The 27,444-nt window shown below is 50.1% G+C and overlaps 3 protein-coding genes across 3 annotated transcripts in view; all 3 read right to left on the minus strand.

Moving 5' to 3' along the window:
• Positions 1-3,912, minus strand: part of INPP5B (inositol polyphosphate-5-phosphatase B) — a 51,660-nt gene extending 47,748 nt beyond the window's left edge. Inside the window, exons 1-6 of the mRNA XM_045859510.1 lie at positions 3,834-3,912; positions 3,078-3,142; positions 2,606-2,700; positions 1,665-1,762; positions 1,498-1,527; positions 189-299 (exon numbers count right to left, since the gene is read on the minus strand). Of these exons, the coding sequence (XP_045715466.1) occupies positions 189-299; positions 1,498-1,527; positions 1,665-1,762; positions 2,606-2,700; positions 3,078-3,134 (391 nt within the window). The 5' untranslated portion in view covers positions 3,135-3,142; positions 3,834-3,912. The remainder of the gene's footprint in view (positions 1-188; positions 300-1,497; positions 1,528-1,664; positions 1,763-2,605; positions 2,701-3,077; positions 3,143-3,833) is intronic.
• Positions 3,913-5,385: 1,473 nt separating this feature from the next.
• On the minus strand, positions 5,386-8,660 carry LOC123832071. The gene is made up of 9 exons (XM_045859584.1): positions 8,629-8,660; positions 8,143-8,251; positions 7,884-7,951; positions 7,702-7,800; positions 7,216-7,396; positions 6,568-6,632; positions 6,296-6,391; positions 5,735-5,899; positions 5,386-5,472 (listed from the first exon to the last, which is right to left on the minus strand). Exons 2-9 carry the CDS (start codon positions 8,183-8,185, stop codon positions 5,386-5,388), a joined length of 804 nt encoding a protein of 267 aa, XP_045715540.1. The 5' UTR covers positions 8,186-8,251; positions 8,629-8,660.
• A 3,665-nt stretch (positions 8,661-12,325) lies between these two features.
• On the minus strand, positions 12,326-26,937 carry SF3A3 (splicing factor 3a subunit 3). The gene is made up of 17 exons (XM_045859097.1): positions 26,741-26,937; positions 26,403-26,450; positions 25,027-25,079; positions 24,816-24,921; positions 23,631-23,703; positions 23,166-23,257; positions 21,952-22,034; positions 20,558-20,696; positions 19,977-20,045; positions 19,487-19,554; positions 19,203-19,310; positions 18,095-18,164; positions 16,106-16,270; positions 15,900-16,010; positions 14,932-15,022; positions 13,851-13,906; positions 12,326-12,623 (listed from the first exon to the last, which is right to left on the minus strand). Exons 1-17 carry the CDS (start codon positions 26,834-26,836, stop codon positions 12,546-12,548), a joined length of 1,506 nt encoding a protein of 501 aa, XP_045715053.1. The 5' UTR covers positions 26,837-26,937; the 3' UTR covers positions 12,326-12,545.
• Positions 26,938-27,444: the final 507 nt, after the last annotated feature.

Consider the following 27,444-nt stretch of genomic DNA (forward strand, 5'->3'; position numbering starts at 1 on the left):
GGTCCAGAGACAGGAACTTTGAAAAGCAAACACCATGGTTGGCTGGTGGCCTGGGGGGCCTCATGACCACATGACAGCAGCTTTGAGAGGACACAGAAACCGGAGTGTGAGTCCAGAGTGTGGAAAGGCAACTGGGAGTGGAGAAGTGCCCAGCCACCCTCCCCAAGAGAGCCTGGGGTCTTACCTACCTGGACAGGCCCTGGCAACTTCCTGCAGGAACATCCTGGTGTGTGAACCAAAGGGTAGCTGGAATACAAGGCTGAGCTCTGCTGTGTTCAGCTGGACGGTCACATCTGAGCCTGCACAGAGGAAGCCAGAAATGAGCCCTTGAACATTAGGAGATTAGGATGGGTGCATCTTAAGGTTCGAGTCTCTAGAATGAAGCATCAGCAGCCCAAGCTCCCAAAGTCCCTTAGTGCTTAAATAATTCATGACAGACTGCTGTGGAGCAATAAGGGAACCCTCTGTAGCCTCGGCTCTCACTCCGTAGAGGACATAGGCCAAGGCTCTCAAAACTCATTAGCTCTTGCCACAGTAGTAGCACACAGAGCCGGCAGAGACAACTTCCCTGACCTATAGTCTATCTCCCAGCAAGTGGACTGAAAAACACATACAGGCAGACAGGAGGGATCATCCATCAGCCAGTCTACCTGACTGGGCCAGGCATGTGCCAGGCACCAGGAATACTATGGTGAAGAGAACAGTCGTGGCCTATCATCAGGAAGCTAGCTAGCCTGGGTGGTATCTTATTCATAGCAAACCCTATCCCTGGGCAGCCACATGGGGAGTACCCCAAAACGTATGCGCTGAACTAATGAAAAGTAGGAGCAATCTAGCAGAGTGATCAAGAGTGTGGGCTCTAGGGTCTGGGTTCTGAGTTTGAATCTTGGTTCCACCACTTACTAAATTACTTAATTTCCCTGACCCTCAGTTACCTGATCCATAAAATGGGGATGAACATAGTGATAACCTCACAGAACTGTATGTAAAGTTCTTAGCATGGTGCTTAGCACAAGGTGATCATTGATTAAATGTTCATTGCTATTACTACTACTAGTACTGTCTGGTGAAGAAGATAGACATTAAGTAAGTAAATTAGTACAAGCAATTAAATCCCTGTGAAGCTGGCAAGGATGAGAAAACAGGAATGTGTATCAGTGAGATACAATTTCAGGAGTTCAACAAGGCTTCTTGGAAAAAGTTAAGTGTGAACTGAAGCCCTGAAGGATGAGTGGCTAAGTCAAAAGAGGTGTGAGGGCTTTTAGAAAGAGGGAGCAGCATGTGCAGGGCCTCCGTGCTGGAAACGTGTCATGATTGAAGTGACAGAAGCAATTCAGAAGATTCTAAACCCAGCAAGCAAGGAAGCAAGTGAGAGGAACTGAGGCCCAGAGGTGGGCATGGCGGGTCCTGTAGAGCCTTGCTTGCTACTGTGACACTATCAGAGCATGCTCTGACTTCACCACCAGACCCCGCACCCCCACTGAAAGGACCACTCACCAAGAATGTAGACTTCACCATCGGGGGATACTGTGGGGAAGCAAAAAGGCCCTTAGCAACTGAGCACCCCACTCCCAGAATTTTCCTAGTGCCCCACCCCCCACAAGAGGAGAAATGACCTGGGAGCCTATAGGAGAGGGACTCATACCCCCAGCCCTCTGTGGCACCTTCTTCCAGTGTAAAATCCCGCGAGACCGGCACTATCTGGTCCAAAGAGACATCGTCCCCGGTAATGGCCATCCTCCGGTGCGTGTAGAGGAAGAGACTAAGGGCAGGAAGCAGAGGTGAGGAAAGGGCCTGACGGCCAGCCCTCAGGCCTGCACAGCTGTGCTGGTGGTGGCCAGCTATGCACAATCCTCATGCCTTCTCTGTCTGCGGTACCTATTAGAAACTGCAATTTATGGAGAGGTCGTCAAAGCTGAACATGGATCATTTTGAGGAGCCTCTGCTTTGTTAGTAGAACTCGAGCTTGATCTATCCATTGCGTATTTTAACACTGCCTGTGACAGAAACAGTGCAACCTTATCCACCCCCTTCCCTCCCTGAACCCCAGTTTCTCTATCTGTAAAGGGAGGGTAGTGGACTAGAAAATGTCTAAGGCCCCTTCCTCCCAGCTCTGAGACCCGGAGGTTCACTTGTTGGCAAAGAGACCTTTGACAAGTACTAGTATTCTCTCTGCATAGTGTGTGGGTGTTACTGAGCCCTTTTTATGTGCTTCCGAGTGTTTTACACACTTTACATGTAACAGCTCACTTTAGTCTGGATAAACAGGTGCAGAGGAGTACAACACCTTGCTCGAGACTGTGTGGCCTGAAAGTAACAAAGCCTGGGTTTGAACCCAGACAGTCAGGCCACGAGACTCAAGATCTGGGCCTGTGTGTTAAAATGCCTCTTCTTCAGAAGCCTCCTCATCAAATGTTGAGGATTATATGAGTTAATACATCTAAAGGTCTTAGGATACAGTATTCCAAAATTATTAACTATCATTATTATACTTATTCTAGAAGACTCAGACTGTGCCCCAGAGGGATGCTAGAAGTCCAACTGGAGGGTACCATGAAGAATAACCCCATGGCCCAGACAGGCAAGGACCAAACGTCCCACTTACGCGTGTTCTTGGCCTCCACGTTCCAGGCGGTAGCGCACAAGCCCCAGGAGACGGCTCTGCCTGCTGTCTCCCTCACACAGCACACCTTGCACTGCCTGCTGCTCAGGGTCAAGGGAAAACAAAGGAAACGAAACAGAAGGCCAGAGCTTGCCCAACCCAGCCCCCTGCACCTTCCCTGCTTTGCCCTGGCACACACAGATTCACTGTGTGACCTTAGGCAAGTTGCTTCACCTCTCTGAGCCTTCCCCATCTGTGAAACAGGGATAATAAATCCCAGCTTCACAGGTGGTTGGAAGAAGACTCCAGTACTGAGTAAGGATTTAGTAAATACTGTTTTCCTTCTCCCCTGATGGCTCAGAGAGAGGGAGAAGAGCAAAAAGACACAGAGACACATAGACAAGTAGGCATCTTCTATTCTACTTCCCAAGACAGGCAGGCCCTGGGGCTGGGATCTCAGCACTGGGAAGGATATGATGATGCAGTATTCTCCCTCAGCCAGAGTCTCCTGGATGGCCACAGACTGGTCCATGCTGGCCCCTGCTGAGTAGACACATGCTGAGGGGTATAGATGGGAGCCCCCTTTACTCAACAAGTAAGCCAGGAGGTGATGGGGCTGCTTCAGAGGGCCGAGGGGCAGGGAGGAGGGGCCCTTGTGCAGTGAGAATGACCGTCCTACCTAGGATGGGCTTTGTCACGTTTATAAGAAGAGGGGTTGTCTCTTCGCCCCTGGTGGGATGTTCAGTTTGGTGTCCCACCTTTTGTCTGGAAGGGCATCCAGTTGTTCCCTAGAGGGGTTCAGTCTATTTGTGGGAAGTGGGGTCCCTGGTCCCATTAATGGAGAGGGGGACACACAGTCCCACTGCTCCTAAGATGAGGCTCTGCCTCCCTTTCAGGGAGCAGTGTGAGTCCTGCTGGCCCGTCTTTGGGAGCTGGCAGTGCTGTGTCTACGTGGGGTTAGGGGAAGCATCCTGTTACTCTCAGGAAGGGAGGGGCTCGTCCTGGACAAGGCTCCCAGTCCTGTCCCACTTTCCTTGGAAACAGGAAAAGTGTCCCATTGCCCCTTGGCCCTCAACCCCACCCAGTAGGCCCCATTGCATCAGCCGCAGGCCAGGGAGGTGTCTGGTTCTGGCAGCACGGGACAGGGGTCTCAGCCCACAGCTTGCCCACAACCTCCTGCCCAAGCTCTGCCCTGGGCTCCTGCTCCCAGCCCACTGTCATTGCCGCCTACCTCCTGAGCTGTCACCGCTGGGTGTGCAGGACACCGTGGCCCTGGGCCTGCCAGTGACTACGTTTCCCAGCAGCCCTAGCGTGCCCGATGGTCACCCAGCCTGCGAGTCCCAGCATGCCTGCGTCAATCACAGCGGTGGTCTCGCCACTCCCATTAACCCCTTAGGGCCTGGGGTGCGCTGGCTCCCTATTCCTGAAAGGTTTTCCTAATAAATGCCCTAACTTCCACCCCTGAGCCTCTAAGTCACTAGGCCAGATTTCCCCCCTCCCCCAGGGCTCGGAAGGAAGATGGCCACGGGTGCCTTAGAGACAAAACAATGCATTTTTATTTGCTCCTCCATTCCGTTCTTAATTCCTCTCATCCAGGTGGGCCAACTCTGGCCTCTGTTGGAACTCTTCCTCCCCAGATAACTACCCTGCCCTAGCTTAAAGGGGAACAACACTATGAAGGACCATTACCCCCAGTTTCCAGCTGGAGAAACTGAGGCTCAGAGAACTGATGCAATTTTGCCAAGGCCCTGCAGCTAGCCAGTGGCAAAATTGGGCCTCGCCTGCAAGTCTTGAGTTCAGTTCTGTGCCTTTGACATTGCCACACACCGAGGTATTTCCCCCTTAGCCTCACGTGTGTGATGTGTGCATGATGAACAGCACCCTGCCCTGCTTGCTTCGTGGCGCTGTGTGGGGATAATGGACGTGAACACACACTGTCAGTGGTGTGACGTGGTGCCTGTGCAGACCGTGCTGAGACCCAGTCCTCTCCGCCTCCTCCTGCAGAAATGGTGTCCTTTGCTGTTCTCAAGCCTCTTCCCCTGGTTCCCCCGGTCACATTCACTTGGGCAGGGCCTTCCTCCTTTTGGGCCTTGATTTCCCCATTGAAAATGAGGAGTTTGCTCCAGGTGGACAGAAAGGGCCAGCTCAGATAAGGGAGTCCAGGACTGGTCTCTCTCAGCCTCTTGGCTACTTCACTAAGCTGTGACCTCGCTGAAGACAGGGCTACGCCTTTTCCTCACCACCCCAGCTCTCAGAATGTGTTGATTGAATTAATGATTTAATGGACGAAGTATCTTAATGAATATACCTGCTCTCCAGTTTGACCCAAACTGAAGTGTCAGTGCTGGCGAAGGAGTGACCTCTGTGACTTCTAGCCAGTGCTCCCTCTCCCCTCCCTAAGCTGGAAGCTGCCACCCCAGTGACAAGTCCAACTCTGTCCATGTAAACCGCCTCCAGGAACGGGCCACCTTCCTCCAACCTCCTCATCTTCCAGGAAACACCCACAGCACAAATAGAACTCAAGTTTATTTGAATTTGGTGTCAAAGTCATGTGGGGGATGAGAGAAAAGGGGATTGATTTGTACCCTTGGAGATAAAAGGGGTGGACCTCACTGCAGGAAAGCAGGGGAACCCAAATTCTAGCCCCACTCTTAATGTCAAAGGCTGGGGAGGAGGGTCTGGGAAGAGTGGATGGGGCTGGACACGTTTTGCAATCTGTCCCTGCAGGACTTTGGGGTCCTCCCACTTTATGGGGTCAGGGGTGGAGAAACATTTGTTCTGTTCTATTTTTCCAGAAAAACTCCGGCCTCTCCTTGGGATTGGGGCTGAGGCCCTGCCACCTTGGAGGGCACCACAGTCAGGTCCAGGTGCTGAGGGGCAGGAGGGAGGAGCCTCGAGCCCATAGCTTGGACTTGATAAACCCCTTTCACTAAAGATGCAGTTACAGGAATCAGAGCTGGGGGTGGGGCCAGGGACTTGCCAGGCCTGCAGGGTCTTTCTGGCTGCTGCTCCCTGATTCAGCTGGGCCAGCTAAGGGAATGGGAATGGGAGCAGGGCAGAGTGGAGGAGGAGCAGCAGCATGGCCCCAGCCAGGGAGCAGAGCAGGGGACTCCTGGTGGCTCCTGAGGTTGCCCGGTTGAAGTGAAGGTTCCCATCCAGCTGCAGGCAGCTGCCTGAAGCTGACGCTTGGCAGCACTCCTGAGAGCAGGCCTGAGCCATGGCCCCATGACACCTGTAGATACTTGACGCACAGGCCTGGCTGCAACCTGCAGTGTAGCCTGAGCTGGACCGGTTCAGCTGCAAGGAGAGATGAGACCATTCATCCTCCCCTTGCCTCTCTCTCCTACTCACAGAAGCAGAAAGTGTTAAGTAGGCCATGGCTAAGCTGAACCTTCCTGGGCCCCCAGCTCCCTCCCCATGAGGTCAGACAGCCAGTCCCCAGAGAACATGCAGGGTGATCAGAACCAAGGGGGCATGTCCAGCAGACTTGGGAAATTCCAGCTGCTGCCCTGGATTAGGCATAATGCAGAGCAGAGAGGGTCAAGCATGCTAGACCCCAAGCAGCCTAACTCCCAGCAGGTTCAGCTCCAGCCAGATTTGGCTGCTGACCTACTGAGTCCAGGCAGAAGGAGAAAGGCCTGCATTTATGAAGGAGAACAGCACCCCAATCCTTGGAGCACGCCAGGGGCCCACCTCACAGAAGTCCAAGCCCTTAGGGCACATGGCCACAGCTTTCTGCCCTTTGAAGCACTCACTGCCTAGGCAGGAGAAGGTGGCACAGACTTTCTCCTGGAAGAGAAAGTGGAGGGGAGGGGAGGGGTAGAGGTCACTCTTCAGACTGGACAGGGAATGAATGAGAGAGGCAATGGAGCCCCACTATGCCTGTCCCACTGGCCCCAGCCACCACACGCAGTCCATCCCTCCCTCTACCTCCTAGAGCAGGTAGGTGTGAATGAGACACTCACATTTCTGTTGGGGGCTGGTGGAGTGGGGACCAACTTGTCCTCTGGGACAATCAGGTGGTCTAGATCTGGGAGCAGAGCAGGATTGCCCAGGGAAGTGCTGTGACACCTCCACTTGGGACAATTCTGTGAAGTCCCAGCCCCAACCCTGATGGAGGGCATCTTGTGTGAGGACAATCCCAACCTGAAACTTCCCCCTTTGCTGCCACTCTAGACAAGCACAGGAGACTGTTTTGGCTGCCTTGGAGCTTGGTGAGAGGGGGCACTGGCCAAGCTGGGCTGGGGAAAGGTGGAGGCGTTGGCAAGGGGAATCTGGGAGCACTGAAGGTAGAAAGCTTGAACTTGGGGAGTTGATGAATGGGGTAGACCTCAAAGCTAAGGATCAGCCTGACAAGGTTTAGTGGTTAGGGTGTTGGTAGGGATGGGGGAGTTGATGAAAACTGAGCTCAGCTTTGAGGAACTACCAAGGGTTGAGGTTGAGTTGGGGGGTAACAGATGGGCAAGGCTCAGGGCTAGGGAGAGGGGGTGGGGCTAAGAGCTTACGGGGCAGGGGAGGGGGGGTGCCCATGGGAGCAGGAGTCAGAGCAGGGCTCTGAGGTGGAGGGCCATGGACAAGGGGCTCGAAGCTGCAGGCTTGTGGGACTGTCTTACCCAAGGCCAACTCATTGAGCGCCAGGCAGTGTGGGCCATCGCTGCAGCACTGCAGAGAGCAGGGGCTTGGGCTGGGAGCAGAGGTGCTGGCCAGCTGGCAAGGGCTGAGACCAGTTTCATATCCCCTCTCACAGCTGTGGCTGCACCGGGCCATGTAGTGGGAAGTGTTGAGTTGAATCAACTAGATAGAGAGAGTGCCAGGAAGTCCGGGAGGATGAGGATGGGGGGGACACAGCCAGTCCTGGGCTGTAGCTCAGCCTCTCCCAGCATCTCAAACGCTGACTCCTCTCCCTCCCAAATCAGTGTCTCTCTCCGGGCATCTCAAACGCTGACTCCTCTCCCTCCCAAATCAGTGTCTCTCTCCCAGCACCTTCCTGTATGTACTTGCACATCAGCCCTCCTTCCAGTGGCCCCATTGCCAACCCCTCATGGTAGCGCCCCACCCCCCACTGCCTCCTGGGGCTCCACAGCAGCCCCACCCCGCACCTCACAGTGGTGCTGCCCAGGTTCGCACTCTGCCATTTGGTTGGAGAACTTTGCCTCCTGGTAGCACATCTCTCCGAAGCAGTGGAAGCTGTGGCATGTCTGTGGAAGGGTTCAAACACTGTGGCCTCATTCCCACACATGAAGCAGCTGGGAGGCTCTCTCCTCCTTCACAGCCTGCTTACCTGCACAGGAGCAGGGGTCAGCTGACTTCTGACTGGGTTCTGGACTATCAGCGAGACCAGCAGGAGGACTGGTAAAAGGGAAAGGGACGAGGGGACTACTGCAAGGAGTAACCAGCTGAAGGATCACGGGTCAAGGAAAGGTCATGCAGTGGTTAAGTGGAAGAGGTCATGAGGCCAAGGCAAAGAAGGGGCAGTCCCAGGGTTAGGTTGGGTCACAGCATCCAGGAAAGGCTGGAATCCCTGGGCCCAGGACAGCTACCTCCCAGCAGAACAGCCCTAGGGCTACTATTGGCCAGAGACATCTTCTGTTGAGATGCTGCAGGAGCCGGAGAGAGTGCAGGACCAGTCCTGGGCAGCCCAGATGAGAGCTACAAAGAGAGAGTCCCATTGTTGTACTGCACAGATGAATAAACCGAGGCTGGGGAACAGTGGAAGCCAACCTGTGGGGGGAAAGGGATCCCGGGGGGCTGAGCTTTTGTTTCCCGAAAGTCATGCTGTCAGTGACATTGATGCAGGTACAACAGGACCTGCAGCCTGGTAACAGCCCCACTGAGAGTGAATGTTGTTGTTGGCATAGCAACAGTAGCATCCCAGAGAGACAGAGCTGGAACAGGTGCAGTGACAGGAAATAGACATCCAGTGCCATTGCCACTGATCTGGTCTCATTTGACTCCAACGGTGCTGGGGCTCGGGGTGGGGATGGTAGGCTACCGCAGAACCCAGAGGGTCAGAAATGAGGGCTCACCTTGACCAGGTTCTTCAGGTTCGAATTCCACCCTGTTCCTAAATCAGAGCTGAGCGAAGGCCAGGAGACAGCTCTCAGAAACCTGGATATCTGGATCCTGGCTCTGCCTCCCCCAGTACAGAGGGGTCAGACCTATAAGGGTCTGCAAAGCTCAAGTTCAGGTTTCTCCATGCAAAGCAGAAAACTGGTGGAGATGAGAGAGGGGGCCATTACTCCCATCTTCTCTCCCAACCCTGGGAGGCTGAGCACAGTCCAGCCCCCAACATTCCCAGGGCTAACTGGGCATGTTTCCTGTCCTCGTGGCTATAGTCCTTCGTCAGGTCAGCACTCGGATCTGTCTCTCAGCTGACAGCTGAAGCTAGGACCCACATTGGGCGGGGACCCTTCCAGTAGTAGTCTTTAATGCATCAGTGGGGTGGTGCTCAGGATTCGGGGGGCTGAGGTGAGGCAGGATAGGGACCCTTGACAATAAGGGCCTCTTCTTTCTCCACCTCACCCCTTCTTACCACCAGGAGCCTCAGCCCTCCCGGTGTTCCCTTGTTTCCAATACTATACACTTAAGAAGCTGTTCTCATCCAGGCAGCACCTGCACAGTGGGACTTCCATCCCCAGAGGTGAACAAGAGAAGGGCCCAAAGGTTCTACCCAGGTCCCTGTGTCCCTGTGAAAGGAAGAGCCCAGGCCTCCCCCACAAGCTCCTTCTTCCTCCTCCTCCCTGGTACAGGTAGATGAGGCTACAAGTGCAGTCCAGGAGTGTGAGGGGGCCATACAGATACTCAAAAGCATCAGAAAGCCAGCAAAGCCTGGATGGTTACCTCCTAGTCTGTATTAGTTCTGACTCCTTGCATATCTACTTTAGCTGGTGCTCTGCTCCATGGCTCCAGAGAATATTCCCAGTATTCCCCGTGCCCCACCCCCTCCCAGCTGTTGACCTACCTGCCGCCAGCAGGTGTGGAGCGCAGCGAGCCTGTGTGCATGAGTCTGGGAGGCTGCAAGCGCAGCCCCTGGACACTGGTGGCTGCCCCTCCTCCCCTCCGATCATTGGCCAGCTCTGGGAATTCTCTCTGATGTTGCTGCCACTGGGGACACACAAGGGCCACAGGCAAAAGAAAGAAGCACAGCTGAAGCCCAGGCTGTAGCAGGAGGGAGACAGTAAAACCAACTGGCAGCTTGGGCAGATCAAAGGACCCCCATCCCAACATCCCAGTGGGACGGGCCTGGCAGGTGGAAGGGGCTCTCAGAAGAGAGCAGAGTGAGGGGAAGGCAGTGTCCTCCCAGAGCCCACCTGGAATGGGAGAACTGGCTGATGGAAGGGCCAATGTGTGGGGCGAGGTCACAGGCCCATCCCCACCACGGGAACTTTGAGGTGAGGCTGCTGGCAGGACTCAATGAGTGAGGGGAGAGGTAGCTATCACCCCAAGGATTAAAAAGAAAATGCAGAAGAGGGACATCTCAGAACTTGGTCCCTCACCTCCTCAACACACCGGTTACCTTTAGGGTGTCCCTTTTGTAGAAATTTCCAGTACAAGCTGACCCCATGTGGAGAACAGGAGGAAAGTGGAGGAAGGGATGACCAGTTGAGACTGGACACAGATTTATTCCCCTTCCTCTCAGGGGTGGGGAATGAGGAGGCTCTTGCTCCAGGGAGGTTCCTCCCAGGGTCCATCTCAGGTCCAGCAGGATCAGGTCCAGTCTGGGGGTCACTCCCAGGAACAACTTCCCAGATGCTTCCTGCCTGGGCTGGGAGGGGCAGGCAGAGTCCTGCCGCTTCTACAATGGGGTGGCTTTCCTCCTTGAAGAGTGAGCCAAATCACCCATTCTCAGCCGGAAACACCCTGGCAGAGGGTCAGACTCCGTATCTATTGGAGAGATTCTTATACTTATGACTCAGGAACCAAGGATGGACTTCTGGAGATTCATGAACCCCTATAACTGTGTGCAGAAATATCTATGCATGTGTATTCTCCTAGGGAGAAAGTCCAGTTATCTTTGTATTTTCAGTGGAAGCCCTGATCCTAAAAAGATCAAGAACTACTGATTGAAACCAAGAAAAAGCAACACTCTACTCCTTCCCCAGCCTGATCAGTGGGCTCAGCTGAAATCCAGATCTTCCAACAGCAGACCCCCTGCAGTCCAGACTTGCAGGAGTCACCTCTGGGGAAAACCACTTCTGATGCCGACTTTGCCTGAGACTCTTTAGTAGCTCTGTGCCCCTCAGAGCTGGACGGAGTTGGCCACGAGACTCCAATTGCCTGCCCACAAGGTTGTTAATGAGCCTCCTTGCCTCTGGTTCTGCTCTCACCATTTCACCTCCGCTTACTTCTCAAGGTTTGCTAACCTAGGTATGTCTGGAACACAGAAGGCAGTAGAAAAACACTTGGCTGCATATAACAAGTGAAGGAAAGGAGTTGTCGCTGGGGCAGGGAAACCCCAGGGCTCCTCCAGACCGCTCTGGTGCATGGTTCCCAGGACGACTGCACTTATCTGGACAAGGGTGCTAGAGGACCCCTCAGAACCCAGGCCCATCACCTCCCACACTGTAAAGAAGAAAAGCAAGGCCTTGGGATGCTGTCCCAGCGCTGGAGGCCTGGGCACCCACTCCTACAGAGGGCCCTGACAGCTGCGTTCCTTGGGAGTTGCTGCTGTGCTCCAACGAGCAGCCTGCAGGGAGGTCTCCTTCCCGTATTTCTCACTTCCAGGGCTTGTTGAACTCTTTTCCCCAATGGCCATGTCCCCTTGCACCTCGGGCTGGTTTTCGGTAATCAGTTTCTAGTTGGCTCAATTAGGTTTAATTATCCACTCACTCTGCTTCAGGAGCTCAGGCCCTGAAGAGGTTGTCCTACCGGAATTTTATGCGGCTGAAGGAGCCACAGCACGAGGCAGGTGAGGAGCCCGAGGGATGGGTTGAATGAGGAAGGAGAATGCCAGCCCAGAGTGAAGTGCCACAGGTGCAGGGGTGGTGCAACCGTGCTACCAGGGAGGTGACAAGGGCGACAGGTGTGCGGGGGAGGGCCAGCTCTGTAATTACACCTGTATTACAGAGAGTCTCAGTGCAACTGAGGGGCAACTGGGGCCTCTGGAGCCTGTTCTGGGGCAGGCAGTGTTGCCAGTGAGCAGACTGGAGCTCCCATGGCTCTCCTCATTCTCTCCATTGGGGATACCAGACTTAGCCCCTGTGGCAGGGGCTCAACTCCACCCAAATCTTGGCTTCCTGGGCTTGGAGAACACAAGAATATTAATAGGAATCTTGCAGAAGAAACAGGGTCACCAGACTCATGTTCTGAACCAGCAAGCAGGTGAAGTCACTGCTGTCCCAGTTCCACGGTATGCCAGGCCGCTGAGGTGTGGGGATGGGCAGGGCTGCAGGCCCTTTCCCCAGCAGCCCCACTCCTCTAGGCAAATAAAAAAGGAAACCTCGGGGCCAACATCATTGTCCTTAGCAGAGGCCCTGGCTCCCCCTCCCCCTCTTCCCCCAGCGTGTGCACGAATGGCTGACTCATAAGGGCAGGGCGTATCCTGGGGTGATGCTCCTTTGAGGAAGTGAGGAAGAGGTCAGGTCAGATACACTGACAGCATCTGTACCTGACGGGTGCTCATTAAACCTTAGTTGCTACTGAAGTTGATGAGGAAGGTGTAGGGAGGAGTTAGGAGCTCAAGGACTGAGTTAGTCCGTGATCCAGGACTTCAGACCAATCACATTCAGAAGAAGGGCTGGTTTTATTTTCTGAATTTTTTTTAATATAAAACAAAGATAAACACATTTCAACCCCACAATCTGCCAGCATGCCTTGTGTCTACAGGAAGCACGCCAGACCGTAAGACTAGCAGAGTCTTCAGGCGCACTTGGTTGGGAGAATAGAAAAAGCAAATCTGGGGGAAGCCTGGGCAAGCCCGAGAGCTGAAGTTCGCTCCTGAACACTAGAGCAGTCCTTGTCTTTTCAGATCCTCGTATGTCTTCTTATTCACAACATTCCCACTGGAGTCTTCATACTCTTCCTGGAAAAGATGAGCACACTGTTAGCTAGGCCTCCTGGGAGAAACGGCTGGAAACAATGTCTGGTGCCCTAGCGCACCCTGGCAGGGACCCCTGGCATTTACCCAAGACAGCCCTTCCCAGCTGGGGCTCTGGATGACAAGCCAGCCCACTGCCCCAAGACATCACTGTGTGTACTGAACCAACTTCTCTCCTAGGGATCCAGAATGGTACCGATCATGACCCATCCTTGAGAGAGATGAGAAAATCATTCACTCCAATCACTTCCTATGTTTCAGATGAGGAACACCAACTGAGAAAGGCTGACCTACGACAATAGTTCAAAAAGTTCCCAAGAACCCTGGTTTCTGCCCCCGAAGCCACTGCAGGTAAGCAGGGTGGAAGGAGGCCAAGCAGGCCAAGCTTCCCGACTCCCGGAGCAGTCCTGCTTTATTCTCTCCCGTGCACTGCAGCGCTAGGTGCCGGTGTGAAGAGGGCGCCGCTACGAACACAGGCAACCACTGATCTGAAAGGAAAAAGCTGCTCCCGTCCCTCGTACACCTGACACCCTTATCTCTGAAATCTGATGCTCAGGGTGACGATCTCAAGACCAAAAAGGATGCCTCCCCACCTCATGCGAGGACCATCTCTCACGAGATGCTACCCTCTAAGTACGTCTAATGTATGAGACATGGACTCTCAGCCTCTCGGCTTACGCAGCACCGCGGCAGGACAAGACACTGGGTGCTCCTGCTGGCCACTTCAGAATTTCAGGAGGGAATACCACCTGTCTAAAGACGCAGATTTAAAGTCTGACAAATTTAGTTATTACAAATAAGTTAGGCTTACACGCCAAGAGTCAATTTTTAGATACTGTTACATCATACTCTACACCAGTGGTTCTCAACCGGTGCGCTGCAAGAATTTTTAAAACATGCAATACCTGACTATTTAGTTGGGGGCACTGACCTCTTTTCCCTTAGATTGTGTCAGATTAAGAAAATGACAACAGCCAACACAACAACAGCCATCCAGTGTGAATCAAAAAAATTTTTTTTGTCAGACTGGCAAAAAGTGTATTTTTGGCGTGCCACAGAATTTTGGTGATTAGTCTTATGGGTGCGGTGAGATGAGACAGGCCGAACGCCGCTGCTCTGCACTGCAGTGGGCCAGGGACCACCTCCCCCCCTCCCCAACCACGGTGAGGGGGCCGTTGTCTGACGCCATTCCGGACGGCACACGGCACCCACCTCAGTGTCGGGCTGCCACCGTTCTGACGCCTTCTGCAGCTTCAGTTTGGCCCACACTGCAGGACGACAACGAACAGGATGAGTGTCCTTTGGTGACACAGTGTTAACAACATCCCCGCCCCCCACCCAATTAGGACTCCCCAGGGTGACCCTGCTTTTGAAGTGCTGGCTTGCCCCAAACTGGAATTTTGGTTCTGGACCACTTGTAGATAACAACTCCATTGCAAAACTTACCATAATCTTTTCTGTAAAAGAAAAGTTACATTAATTATAACCAAAGACCTCTTAAAATAGAGAGTTGATACTCTTGGAGAAAGAAGTAAATGTGTACAACCCATGGGAATTATCGGAGAAAGTGACCTGACTGTTTCTGTGTGTGTGTGTGTGTTTTGAGAGTATGTTTATTAACGCTGGGGACTGTGACACAAGGAAGGGCTCGGCATAGAGGAAGCAACGGGAGAGCCTGGGCAGGTCTGCTTTGGCTCACTGGGAAGTCAGTGAAAAGGGGGCCTTGGAGACAGGTTCAGGGGTTCAGGGGTTTAGTCCAGAACGAGCTGCTGCTGCCCACTGCTCCCCTGGTTGCAAGTCTTGTAAGGTCTCTTATTGTTTAGGAGATGCACGACTGTGGGGGAAGAGGCTCAAAATCTTGCATATAGTTAAAAGCCCCATTTAAAGATTTTATTTATTTTTAGAGAGAGGAGGAGGGAGAAAGGGAGAGAAACATTGGCGATGCATGTGAGAGACATCAATCGGTTGCCTCTCGCACGCCCCCAACAGGGGACGTGGTCCACAACCCAGGGATGTGCCCTGACTGGGAATCAAACCAGCGACCGTTAGCTTTGTGGGATGACACCCAACCCACTGAACCATACCAGTCAGGGCTAAAAGCCCCATTTTATACTCAGCATTGGGCTCTTCCCAAAGGAGAAATGGTACTGCTGACCCTCAAAACTACAGTTATGTGTGACTGTTGAAGCTTCCACATATCCAGAAGCTGCCCTTCAGCGTGGACACACCAGGGTATTGGGACAGTGAGTTGTAGGAGAGGCCCTTGGTCTACCAAAGGAGAAAGCTCACTTACAAGAGACAGCATCTTCGATCTGTGTCACATTGGCAAAGTGGGCAGTGTTTGGGATGCCCAGACACCTCATGCCGTGTGCGTGACGCCACTCCTGGAGGAGAAACAAAGAACAATGCGAAATGGAAACAGCTGAACACAGAGCACTAACTCCATTCCCCTCATGAGCGCTAACCTGACCCTTTTCAAAGGACTCCACCTAAAGGCAGCACTTCTTTCGTGGTTTGTGTGTGTAAACAGCTGGCTGGGACGGACAAGAAGCAGATCCTTCCAAGCAGCACTGCACTGTGCTTTTACCTTGCCAGGCTGGGTTATGAAACCTAGACCCTAGGTCCAGCAGCCTTTCAGACAAAACGTGTGTGTGAAGCCCACAGAAACTCATCACAACTCTAACTGGCCACCTCACATGTAGCCCCCACCACCCGTATGAGAAGGGTCCCTGGTGGCAGGACAGCGCCACCTTTGTAGGCACGAAGACTGTTTGACAGGGACGAGCGAGGATATGAGAGAGGACAGGGAGAGACGCCGATGCAGTGACCCTCCAGTTCACAGGCTGGCCCTCAACCCAGTCACACCAGCCAGGGTGTTGTCATTTTCTTATTTGACGCTCTAAGGAAAAAGAGGTTGGTGCCCCCGACTAAATAGTCAGGTGTCACCATGTTTTAAAAATTCTTGCGACACGCTGGTTGAAAATCATTGGTCTAAGATGCTGGCAAGACAGAAAAGTACAAGCGAGAGCAAATGGAAATGAGGCTCAAACAGCAGTGGGAGGATGCCCCACACGCTGCGGTAGGCACTAACTGCACGAGGCCAGAGCTGGCGCCGCACGCCTGCCTTCAGACCCAGAGTCCTGCTCTGAGTCTCTTAAGCCCTGGGCACTGGCGGCCCTCTCGGGCGGCTCCCACCCTCTTCGAGGAAGGACTCGAGTTTTACACATCCCCTTCCAGGAGAAACGGCTCTGAATTCCTTACAGCAAAGTGCCGCTGGAAGGCCTTGGGACCTCGGTAGGTGTAATTTCCACAGATCTCACAGTTGTAGTTGATGTTTAGGCCGTGAAGCTTATACAGCCAGTAGGGGATGGGCTGAAAGAAACCAGGAGACACACAGCATTAGAGGAACAGCTGCACCTGCTCCCAGAACGGGGACTGGGGAAACGGACGGTGGCGCCAGGACTCACTTTGCCGTCCCAGCCGAGGGGCAGGTTTTTGGGGTTGTAAATGATCTCGTTCTCCTCATCCTCGCTTTCACTCTCACTGATCTGCTCCTCCTCCTCCTCTTCTCGCTCCTCTCCCGTCCGTGCCTGCTTGCGCTGGACGTTTTCGTGAGTGAGATGTCGCTGTTCCTAAGGCAGGTCCGTAAATGAAAAGGGAAGTCAGAGAAAAGTAGTGAAAAGCAAGAAAGGAAATTTCCTATTTTCCCGCAACCCTTGCTGACCCTCACTGCCAAGGACAAGGTTTCCCTTCTGACAAGATAATGAAGGGAGAGTCTGCTTTCCTGTCACAAATCCTGTCACCGGGCCCTCCCTGACCCCAGAGGGAAAAGTCAAAGGTTTTATGTCACTGGCCTAAATGACTCATAAGGCCACGGACTACCACAGAACAACAGAAAACAAAGCCGTATCTACAGTGTTTCCTGAACTGGTCCTTCTTCTTCTTCTTCTACCTTAATGCCCTCACCCAGATGAGAACCTTCTAACTTGCTCTGAGTCCACTTTGTTTTCAGATTTATCTGCTTAAAAGAAAACCAATCTAACGGTACACTTTGCATAAAAAACTTGCGTTGGGTTTTTACTGTTTGAAGGACAAAGTTGAAATTCCTGGCATAGCTCACAAAATTTTTCATGTTGTTTCCTCTACCCGAAACATTTTCCCTCCCTCTTTCTACTCAGAAAAGTCAACCTCAACGTATCACAGCGTATATCTCATTCCACCGCATCCCCGTCTCCTCTCACCACAAAGTGGGTCTTTTAGGGGCAGAAGGCTGCATCATATTCACCACTGTATCCAAAGATTTAACACAACGTCTGGAAACCAACAGAGAGCAATAAAGGGTGAAGTAACGATGCGAACCGCATCAGTGCACCACGAGAGCGACCACTGGCAACCACTCTGTCCGGAACTCCTAAGAGAATGGTGCCACCTCCTGGCAGGACAAGCAAAACGCTCTCAAAGGAGGGGAAAGTAGTGAGTACACCTTAAGTCAAGGGCAAACTGGCCTCTGGGCACCTTCAGAGGACTGGCACTGTGGACTGCTGCCCATAGTAGCAAAGCCCAAGTTTACTGTGGAGAATACCAGGTCCCCAGTGTCCAGCTAGCCTCCTTCTGTTGAAAGCAGTGTAACGGAGGGAACCAACAGGTGACTCCAGACTTATCGCTACTATATGCAGTCCTCAAACAAGGGCAGAGTGAGGATATCCATGGCAACGGACGAAGGCCCAGAAACAAGCTCTCTGACCCAGAGCCATCCACTCACAGCACCGTCTGAGCATGTGCAAAGGGACAGCCTCTAAGAGCCAGTGAGATCTGCACAAACCCGACACTACTGGGCCAGCCGGCCTACTGCTGGCCGTCTTCTCCGGGTGAGCACTGCCCTAGTCCCTGAAAGACAACTATTTTCCTCCTACTCCTCCCCCTACTTTCTGAATTAAACATCCTCATCAGCTTAGGCCTTTTCCACCCCAACTAACCCTCCTTCCTGAGAGAATACTCAAGGAGCAGCTCAGGCAGCTTTGTGCCACGAACATTCCAGCCCCAATAAGTTTCTCACCATCTTGTAAACACGTAAGTAATGCCTTTTCATGTTAAGTCATGGCTAAAAGCTGCCGTGAGTAGCCTTTCTCTTACTTGCTTTTTGAGCGTCTGGTTCTTGGGTTACCTGCTGGGTATATTCTGGAGCTCAGGCAAAAAACCCACACCATTCTGAATACTGTCCTGAGAGGAAGCCTGTTCTGTCTGCCTAGGCCCCGGGAAACCGGGCAGCCCTGGGAGTATCACCTGACAGCAGATACCAAAGAAGAGAACCGGCCCTCACCGAAGGGCCAAGCACCCCGAGAGAACTCTGTCTTCTGCTGAACTAGTTTAACATCTGCTCTTCCTCTTTGAATTCCAATTTCTCTTACTTCCATACCTTGTAGCATTTATAGTCCTTACCAGACTCAGTGACTCACCCCCAGAATCTCTACATATTCATAGATCTGGGCTTCGAGGAAAGCAATATCTTTGTTCCTCTCCGTATCTCTAGAAAGAAAAAAGTTGTATGTATCACTCAAGGGTTCTTTTAACCAGTGTCTTGTTTCCTGTGTCAGACACTTATCCAACAGATGCATTAAAAATTCTAAGTTCAGCCCTGGCTGGCGTAGCTCAGTGGATTGAGCGCGGGCTGGGAACCAAAGTGTCCCAGGTTCGATTCCCAGCCAGGGTACATTCCTGGGTTGCAGGCCATAACGCCCAGCAACCGCACATTGATGTTTCTCTCTCTCTCTCCCTCCCCTCTCTAAAAATAAATAAAATTTAAAAAAAAATTCTAAGTTCATGGGAAAGATGTTGTGAAAGCAAAGGCTCTGTTCAGCCCAGGGCTCGCTGATGAAGTACTGAGGTTATTTCTGGGAATGCGTGGAAGCTCCCTTCGACCTCCTTCCACGAGGCGGGAGGCGTGCCCAGATGTGTAAATCCCCACACTGAAACTTGCAAGGAGATGTGATGCAAAGAGCCAGCTCCAGGGTCTGGGTCCGATCCCTGACTCTGCTACTTAGTAACTGAGAGGGTGGATACATTTCTGGGTGGGTGTGGGAGAGGGTAATAAGGGGGATAGATGGTAATGGGGAAAAAATACAATAAAAAAAAAGGAAGTGGATACTTCTCATAACTTTTCTGAGTCCTTAACTTAAAAAAAAAAATCAGGATAACAAGTCCTTTTCAGGGCTGTTGTGAGAATCAGAACACATATAGAAAGTACCCTGTATGCACGTGGCTCAAGAACGGAGTCCATGTCCAAAATAAACTTAGGAAAATATTGTTTGAACCTATCTCTAGGCTATCAAGGTAACACAGGGTCCCTAGAGCAGTTTCAACAGCGGAGACTTCAGCCACTCTCAGTCACCCAAGTATGAACTGTGCCTGGTTTGTGAGAACAAAGCACCTTCTGCCGTTAGCAGAGAGAAAGAGCAGACCGGACCTCTATGGATCAGCAATGGTGACAAAATCTGTTTTGAAGAAAATTCTGCACGAGAATAACATTTTAAAACTGAAAGCAGAGGCGCTTCCCCAACCACTCACCGCTTGGTACCCTTTGACTTGGGATTCTTCGCAAACAGGGAGGTGTCGAGTGACTCCAGGGACTTCCCTTTGGTGCTGAATAGTCTCTGGGCTCGCTCTTCTAGGGTCCTAAGGAGACAGGAGGGGAAAAGCATTTCAGGATTACTTTATCATACAGACTTGCTTACTTTTGCAGTGGTGGTGGTGGTGGGGGGCGGGGCACAGAAAAAATGGTATCAGAGCCACATAGAGTGTGCAAACACAATAAATGGGACAGTCATGACAGAAAAAAAACAGTCTCTTACCCGCCACACTTTAAGCCTAAAGCTAAGAGTGCAGACTTCAATCTGTCCAGACCCAGGGAGGCCAACTCCTATATAAAACAAGACAAGTTACAACAGTTTTATTTAAACGGATTCTGACAAACAACAAATGCTCAAACGTGGATCGCTGCAGGCCGGCAGTGCGGGTGCTCCCGAAGCTGTGGCGTGCCCACACATTCCACAGCTCACACCCTCTGAAGGACTGGCTGACGCTGTGGTCAAGTTCACAAATAACCATACTGGTAGTGTTCCATGACCTCCACTACAGCTGAATATAGTTCAAATTATTATTTCATAGTTTTTAAAGCACTATACTTTTTTTTCTTTTCCTTTCTCTGTATTTTCTGTAGATGTCTGGTTCCAGAAACTTGTGTCTTACCAAGGTAAGTCCATAACATTAAAACAGGAAAAATGAGTGGTCTCTTTGAGGAGGGAACAAGCAAGACAAGTAGACTGGCTAAAGAAAACATACCTCCCAGGAGGAAAAAGCAGAGAGGTCAAGGTGGGCTCCAGCATGCGTCAGGGCACTGCTTGTCTCTTTCTGGCAAGAAGAATAATACAATGTTTGTTAAGATCGAGGTTTAGAAAGAAGGCATGGGAGCCACCTCAATTATCAGGTGCCGGCTGGCTCTGTTGTTATCTATCTCTATGAATAAGAATCAAAGTCCTACACGAGCAGAGCAAAACCTAAAACAAGAGATGGTACACCCTCTTCCTGAGAGTTCAGGAAGACTCAAGTTTATCCACCGGATTTGTACGAATATATAGCAATGATTCGTAGCACATAACCCATCCATTTCTGGTTAGTGGAAAGCATACAGCAGTGATGACATGGTTGATGAAAAGCCTGGGCTTAGCCAATGGCGAGTGGGCCCTGACAAAGCTCCTTTCCAAGTACACAGAGAAAACCCAGCACAGTGGGCAGAGCTCCTCATGGCCATGCTGATCTCAGGATCAGCACATAAAAGCCCCAAAGCAGAGGCTAAGTTTAAAGTAAAACAGTCACTTAAATTCCCTGGCATGTCCTCTGCCCACACCTCCACTGAAGCTCACCGGCCATCCAGGAAAGGTACCGTTCTCCCACTTCTTCTCAAAGTCATTTTGAATCTTCCCAAAAAGTTCATTCTGATCTTGAAGGGGCTTCACTCTATCTGTGTAATCCTGGAGGTACTCAAGCAGCATCTCCAGGTATCTAGAGGAGCAAGCAATTCAGAAAAAGCAAAGAGGGTCTCTATTTTGACAAACTGTTACGCCCTGTAAAATACATGTGTACTTAGAACTCTTTTTTTTTAAGATTTTATGTATTTTTCAGAGAGAGGGGAAGGGAGGGAGAGAAACGTCAATGTGTGTGAGAAACATTGATTGGTTACCTCTCACATGCACCCAAAAGGGGACCCAGCCCACAACCCAGGCATGTGCCCTGACTGGGGATTGAACTGGCAACCTTTGGGTTCGCAGGCTGGTGCTCAACCCACTGAGCCACACCAGCCAGGGCTATACTTATAGTTCTAATGATACGAAATTTTAAAAGTAATACTGCTGCTTTTAAAAATGAGCTTACAATCGTCTTTCTTCCTAACCTGACATCTTGATTCTGCCCTTTCCTATCTTCTTTCATCCTCACATGTAATTCCAAATACTAAAGTCTTTTATTTTTTTAATCCTCACCTGAGGATACACCTTTCATTGATTTTAGAGAAAGAGGAACTGTGGGGAGTGGGGGTGGTAGAGAGACAGAGAGAAACATTAACTGGTTGCCTTCCGTGTGCCCTGACCAGGGATCGAGCCCCCACAACCTTTTGGTGCTCGGGGATGATGCTCCAACCCACTGAGCCACCGGCCAGGGCCCGGATACTCAAGTCTTGACTCACACATAAAAGATTTCAGGTTATCCTGACTGGGGCTGGTGAACGAACACCACAGTGTACAGATGATGTGCTGTGGAATGGGGCACCTGAAACTTGTGTAATTTTGTTACCAGTGTCACCACAATATATGCAATACAAGGGGGAGAAAAACCTTTTAAAATTTATTTCAGGTAAAAACAAAATTTTATTTTAACATTAACCAGGGGTGTAACACAAAACTTAACATCTATACATCAGACCCAGGCACCTTACTTCAGTCACAACCTGAGAAAGTTTAATGTTTCCCCATTAAACTCCAAAGAGAGAGGTCCCTGGATGGGAGACTTCCTTCTACAATGAGGCAAAATTAGGAACAGTGCGGGTGTAAGACCGCAGATGGGCTCACGGACACGCATTCTTCCAGAGCCAGAGCATTACCAGGGTTTTAAAACCGTGTCACTCAAAACCCCTATCCTTCACTAAGCCTGGAAGTCACCACCAACACCTTCCACACGACAAAATCCAGAACTCCGCTCTCAGTCCTTCCCACCAAGTAATCCACTCAAACCCAGCAGAGGCCCAGAGGCTAGTGCTGCTTACCGCTTGTACTCTGCATTCTTCCTTTCCTTAGGAATGTCAAACAACTGGTCAAAGATGGACAGGTATGTGATATAATCCAGCTTCTGGAAAGAGGAGAGAGGTGACGAGAGCTTCGGTTAGGTGTTTCCACCAGGTTACAATATAATCTCCAGTAAATAAAATCAAAATTGAATGTTGCCTAACGAGCATTTTAGCCTTTTTCTGTTCTGTTGTTGAATTCCCACACTAACTGGGGAGAATAGCAGGCACACAATCAATGCTGCAAAATCGAGATCAAGTTAATAAATGGTAAACTGAAAGAAATCCTTGCTGAACATTCCCTGCCAGGCACTTGGTTAACAACTCTGATACCCACTGTATCCTACCATAACAAGCCAGAAGGTGCCATTCAATCCCTCGTTCAGTCACTTATTGAGCATCTTTGGACCATGTACACGGATACAGGTGAGAACAAGACACACCTGGAATCTGCCCTCATGGAGCTTAAAGTTCAGTCATGGAACTTTTGGGACATTTCCTCAAAACTCCAGGAGGAACTTAATCATACATTTTCTTGAGATCTTTCTGAGACTGTCACATTAAATCGCATCTCCTACGGTAAGTTATTTTTCAAATGTCTTTTAAGAAAGATATCAAATAGCCCTTTGCTGGTGAGATTGTTTTGTATCTTCCAGGTACCAGGTACCATGTGCACCTAACACAGGAGCATATGTATTTATGAGTTTTTATTTATTTATTTTAAATATTTTTATTTATTTATTTTTAGAGAGAAAGGAAGGGAAGGAGAGAGGGAGAGGAACATCAATGGGTGATTGCCTCTTGCACGCTCCCTACTGGGGACCTGGCCTGCAACCCAGGCATGTGTCCTGACTGGGAATCAAACCAGCGATGCTTTGGTTCGCAGGCCTGTACTCAATCCACTGAGCTACGTCAGCCAGGGCTGTTTGTGAGTTTTTAAAAACATTTGTTTTTGCAAAAGCAAAGTATGCTTGTATTAATAAACGTTAATAATGATTATTGTAGTCACTGTAGAAACCTGATGTTCATTTTGAATGCTGTTTCATTCTAAGAAAAACACATTACTTCTTTAGTACTTACATAGCAGTTATAAAACCCAAGGAAGACACTCTAATTGCTTCATGCCCAGTAGCCCCAGCCCAGCATCCTGACTCACCCCTAGTATGAAAACCACGTTCTCCTTTTCTGGGTCTTACCTCAGAGGCCTTCAGGTTAATGTATTTGAGGTAACAGTCGTGGAGATCCAGGTAACGACCATATCCCTCTTCATCTGTGAACTCCACCAGATCTGAAGGAATCAGATACCAATGATTCAAATGCTAAAGACCATGTCCTTGGACTCAGCTTTTCAAATGCACTGCTAGCTCCTTGTTTCATGAAGCAGCCCTTCACCAAAATGTCTTCCCTATGCTCACAAAGTGAATAGACCCCAGCTCTCCAGGCCAGGAAATCTGAGCTGGGCTAGCACAAAATTGAATATTTTGCCCAAGGACAATTTAGGAGGTTAATCCAGCCCAGAGAAACCAGCAAAGAGAAAACCACTAAGAGAGCCTGGCTACAATTTCTCTGGGGCCGTTTTCTAGGGCTCAGAGGGCAAATTGAGTTCCGTTACCAACTCATACTTCTGCTCATACTAGATAGAGAAGTTAAACCCCACTTACTTTGTGCCTCTTCACTTGGATTCTCTCGAGCCTTTAGGAGCTCCTCAAATTCCACTGACATTGGCACACAGATCTGATGAAAAGAAGGGAAAGGCTCAGGTGGATTTTTCAACATAAAAAAGTTGTAATATCACAAAAATGATCTGTGTAGAAAGTGGGACTTCTGACACTTTAGTCTTTTCTTTTATTTTGAATATATATTTACTGATTTTACAGAGAGGAAAGAGAAACAGAGAGAGAAACATTGATTGGTTGGTTACTAATCCAACCAAAGATCAAACCCGCAACCTAGCACCTGCTTGACCAGGAATTGAACCCAGACCTTTTGGTATTCGGGACGACGTACCAATCAACTAAGCCACACTGGTCAGGGCAGTCTGAATTTTTCTTAGGAGCCTACTACTGTTTTCCATTTACCTTTTTCTTTTCCTTTTTGTATTGTTTGACGAAATACTGCTAAAATAACACATGCTCACAAAAACGCAAATAATATAAAAAAGATAAAAACTCAAAGTCTTCCTTTATGAATTCTCCTACAAATAGCTAACACTGTCAACAGACTTTTTTTCAGTACCAGCCATTTCCAAAGTTTGCTGCACATCAGAAACACCTAAAAGAGCGTTAAAAAACCCTGATGCACCTGCCACTAATTAAATCAGAAGGGGAGGGGCCGCTACTGGTGCTCGTTAAAGATCTCCAGGTGATTTGAATGAGCAGTGACAATTGGAAACCACTGCTCTATGTATTTAAATATACAGAGTGGGGGAAAAGTAGGTGTACAGTTCCAAGTACATGAAACACAGAATTTACTCTTGTATCATTTATTATTTTATTATTTCCCATACAAACTAGAGCCTACGAGAGAAAGTATAAGGAAAATGGAGATGTGCCACTTAGATGTTCCCTCAAAAAAGAATGCAAGCCCTGGCTGGTGTGGCTCAGTAGGTTGAGTGCTGGCCTGTGAACCAAAGGGTCACTGGTTCAATTCCCAGTCAGGGCACATGCCTGGGTTGCTGGCCAGGTCACCAGTGGGATGTGTGAGAGGCAACCACACATTGAGCTTCTCTCCTTCTCTTTCTCCCTCCCTTCCTCTCTCTAAAAATAAATAAATAAATAAATAAAATCTTTAAAAAAATTTTATTTAGCTGCGAGCAGGTTTACAGAATATACTTTTTGAGGCCATACCTCATTTGGGTGCTTCCGGTGGAATTCTTTTATTTGCTTGAGTCTGTTATAGAATTCAGCAAATTCATTAGGTCCTGAAATGGCATTGAGCTCTTCCTTTCGTAACCTGCAATTTCGTGAAAAATTCAGAGAACACAGAGCATAAAATCGGCCCTTTCACTATGGCTCTTCAGAAGCACTAACCCCTGGGTTGGCTATGACCGTCACTTACCCATCCTTATCGTCATACAAATCCCTCAGGTTCCCACTGACTTCCATATACCTCTGAAAGACAAACATAAACGCATCAGAATAAAGCACTCTGTACAACTAAAGAGCTAAGCACCCAAGAAGGGCTCTCTAGTCAAAGTCCAGGGAAACCTCCAGGGATGTAGTGTAAAAAGTTCCTGTGCTTTCTGGTACCTTTAGTAGAGAGCACTGATTCCTGGTTAGCTTTCAAAACAGATCAATAAAGGAGTGACAAAGGGTTCCTATATTTACACGCTACTGATGTTTTACTTTCGCTAAAAGAGTCTTAACACAGAGCCATATGCTAAACTGCAGTTCCTACCTAAGACTCGCAAAGACAAAAGGGTTATCCAAGACGATTTGCACTTCCTCAGAAAGCTTGACTGAGTAGAGGGAAGGGGGGGCAGGGGCTGTGTAGAGGTGGGCAAAGGGGGGAAAAATGGGGATATCTGTAATAGTGTCAACAATAAAAATAAAGTTAAAAAAAGTCTGACTGAAGAGTGCACAGGCTAAATAAAACATCACATAGGTTCCTTCAGATTCCAACTCAGGATGGAACAGGTACATGGTCCCATCTCCAAAACTTTTGGGGACAAATCTGTTTCAGAATTTGGGATTTTTAAGGTTCAGAAATGTACTATATGCTATGGAAGATCCCTAGTGGAACCTGGAACAAATATTAGTAGTTTTGCAGTAAAACTTATGCATTACTTACTTATGCATTATTTTGCCACCAAATAATTACTGAAGCAAAGAAACAAAAAAACCCTTTTGTTTTCAGAGTATTTCAGATTTGGGAATTTATATATGGGATTAGAAACTTGTAATATTAACGATCTCCTTAAAAATCAGAAACTATGATTAGGTCTTTCATACCTTTCTTAACTGATTTCGAGCAAATGCAAGAAAGAGCACCGTATGAACCTCCATTTACCTATTACTTAGGTTTAATGAGAATCAACATTTTGATTAGTTTTCTGAAAGTAATAAATTGAACTATTCCTAGGTAAATGCAGGCAATGTAGGCACAAATAATTCAAAGATGTGTTCTGTATTGAAGAGATAATACCTTCTGCGCCTGCGTAATCCACTTCTCATAACTATTCTTTGTACATCGATGGGATACAGGACGCTACTAGGGGAGTCTTTCCGAGTAATGAAGAATGAATAAGAGTTCCCCATTCAGAGAAGTGAGGAAGAGCAGTCCAGCACCCTCAAGCTCAGCAGCCGCGTGGACAACTCCAAGCAGACAACCCGCGACTGACCAACCTGGCTGGTTATCTTAGGCCCCGCACCCCGCCTTGCCTCTCTTTCCCAGCTCGCTCTGACCCAAAGAGAAGCGGATAGCGGGGTACTCACATCTTGCATGGCCCGTGTGCGGTGGTCAGAGTTGATCTGGTCCCGGAGCTGAAGAAAAGCAGAGGGTGACACAGACGCCGTTAGTTCGAGTTCTGGAGTTGAAAAGGCCGCCCGAGGGCGGAACTTAACGCGCACAGGTCTCAGTGGCTAAAGCAGGGACCCCCGGGGGCGCCGGGCGCCGGGCCCCGGGAGGAGGTTACCAAGGGCGGACCTCGGAGAGGAAGCCCTGGGAGGGGGCGGGGAGCGGGACAGGCCTGAGAGTTAAGGAAAGCTTTCAGGGGGTACACACGGGGAGGCGGCCCAGCCGCAGACGGAGCCGCTACCCAGGCCCCACTCACTGTGGACTTCTTAGTGAGCATCTCTTTGGCCATGACATCCATGAGCCGCTCCTTTTCCTCATGATAGCGCCGCTGCTGTTCCAGAATTGTCTCCATCTTCACCCCGCCACTGCCACTTAATTCAGACCACCGACAGGCCGGAAACAACTGCTGCCGCCTTGCTCGCCAGCGTCCCTACCGCGGCGCGTCCGGCTGCACCGAAGTTCCGCCGTGCCGGAAGTACCCCGGGGAATGGAGGAAAAGTGAGCACCACAAGGAGATCCAATCTGTGCTATCGAGGTGGTAGCAGTGCCCTCTGCTGGCCGGGGGTGTGGTAGAGTTTGCAGGTTTCCTCTAGGGGGCATACAAAACTCCAGGAACCTGTCGTTTTGCGGCACCTTCCTGTGGCCCGCCAGGCGGACCAGGGGAGACTGGTAGACTGAGGAGTACTAAAGAGCACGGATGGGTGACTTTTGACAACATTCGCCCCTTCTCTGGACTCAGTGCCCTTGCCAGTAAAATGGGGATGATAGTAGTTTTATATTGTTTCTTTTGTGAACGAAAAAGGGATCATATAATAAAACCCATAAGCATAGTGATGAAATGTAACCTCACAGGGTGATCAGATCATGAATTCCTGACTGGATAGGTCATGGTGAGTAGTCATGCCACAGGCATATAACCTTTTTAGTAAAGAGTTTAAGCAAGCCCTGTTCATTGTTCTT

This window comes from Phyllostomus hastatus, unplaced genomic scaffold, assembly GCF_019186645.2.
Source record: "Phyllostomus hastatus isolate PE091 unplaced genomic scaffold, TTU_PhHast_1.1 phas_scaffold_182, whole genome shotgun sequence".
In the NCBI taxonomy this organism is placed as follows: Eukaryota; Metazoa; Chordata; class Mammalia; order Chiroptera; family Phyllostomidae; genus Phyllostomus; species Phyllostomus hastatus.

What these genes read in the sequence shown, in the direction of transcription:
- LOC123832071 (XM_045859584.1), bottom strand. Translation starts at nt 8,185, where the DNA reads ATGTCTCTGGCCAATAGTAGCCCTAGGGCTGTTCTGCTGGGAG. An exon ending in TGACCCCTGCTCCTGTGCAG is followed by an intron (nt 7,801 to 7,883) that starts GTAAGCAGGCTG and finishes ACCCTTCCACAG; the next exon opens with ACATGCCACAGCTTCCACTG. An exon ending in GCTCAATGAGTTGGCCTTGG is followed by an intron (nt 6,633 to 7,215) that starts GTAAGACAGTCC and finishes CTCTGCTCCCAG; the next exon opens with ATCTAGACCACCTGATTGTC.
- SF3A3 (XM_045859097.1), bottom strand. Translation starts at nt 26,836, where the DNA reads ATGGAGACAATTCTGGAACAGCAGCGGCGCTATCATGAGGAAAAGGAG. An exon ending in ACCGGAAGCACCCAAATGAG is followed by an intron (nt 23,704 to 24,815) that starts GTATGGCCTCAA and finishes TCTTTTCATCAG; the next exon opens with ATCTGTGTGCCAATGTCAGT. An exon ending in AAGTCAAAGGGTACCAAGCG is followed by an intron (nt 18,165 to 19,202) that starts GTGAGTGGTTGG and finishes TTTTCTTTCTAG; the next exon opens with AGATACGGAGAGGAACAAAG.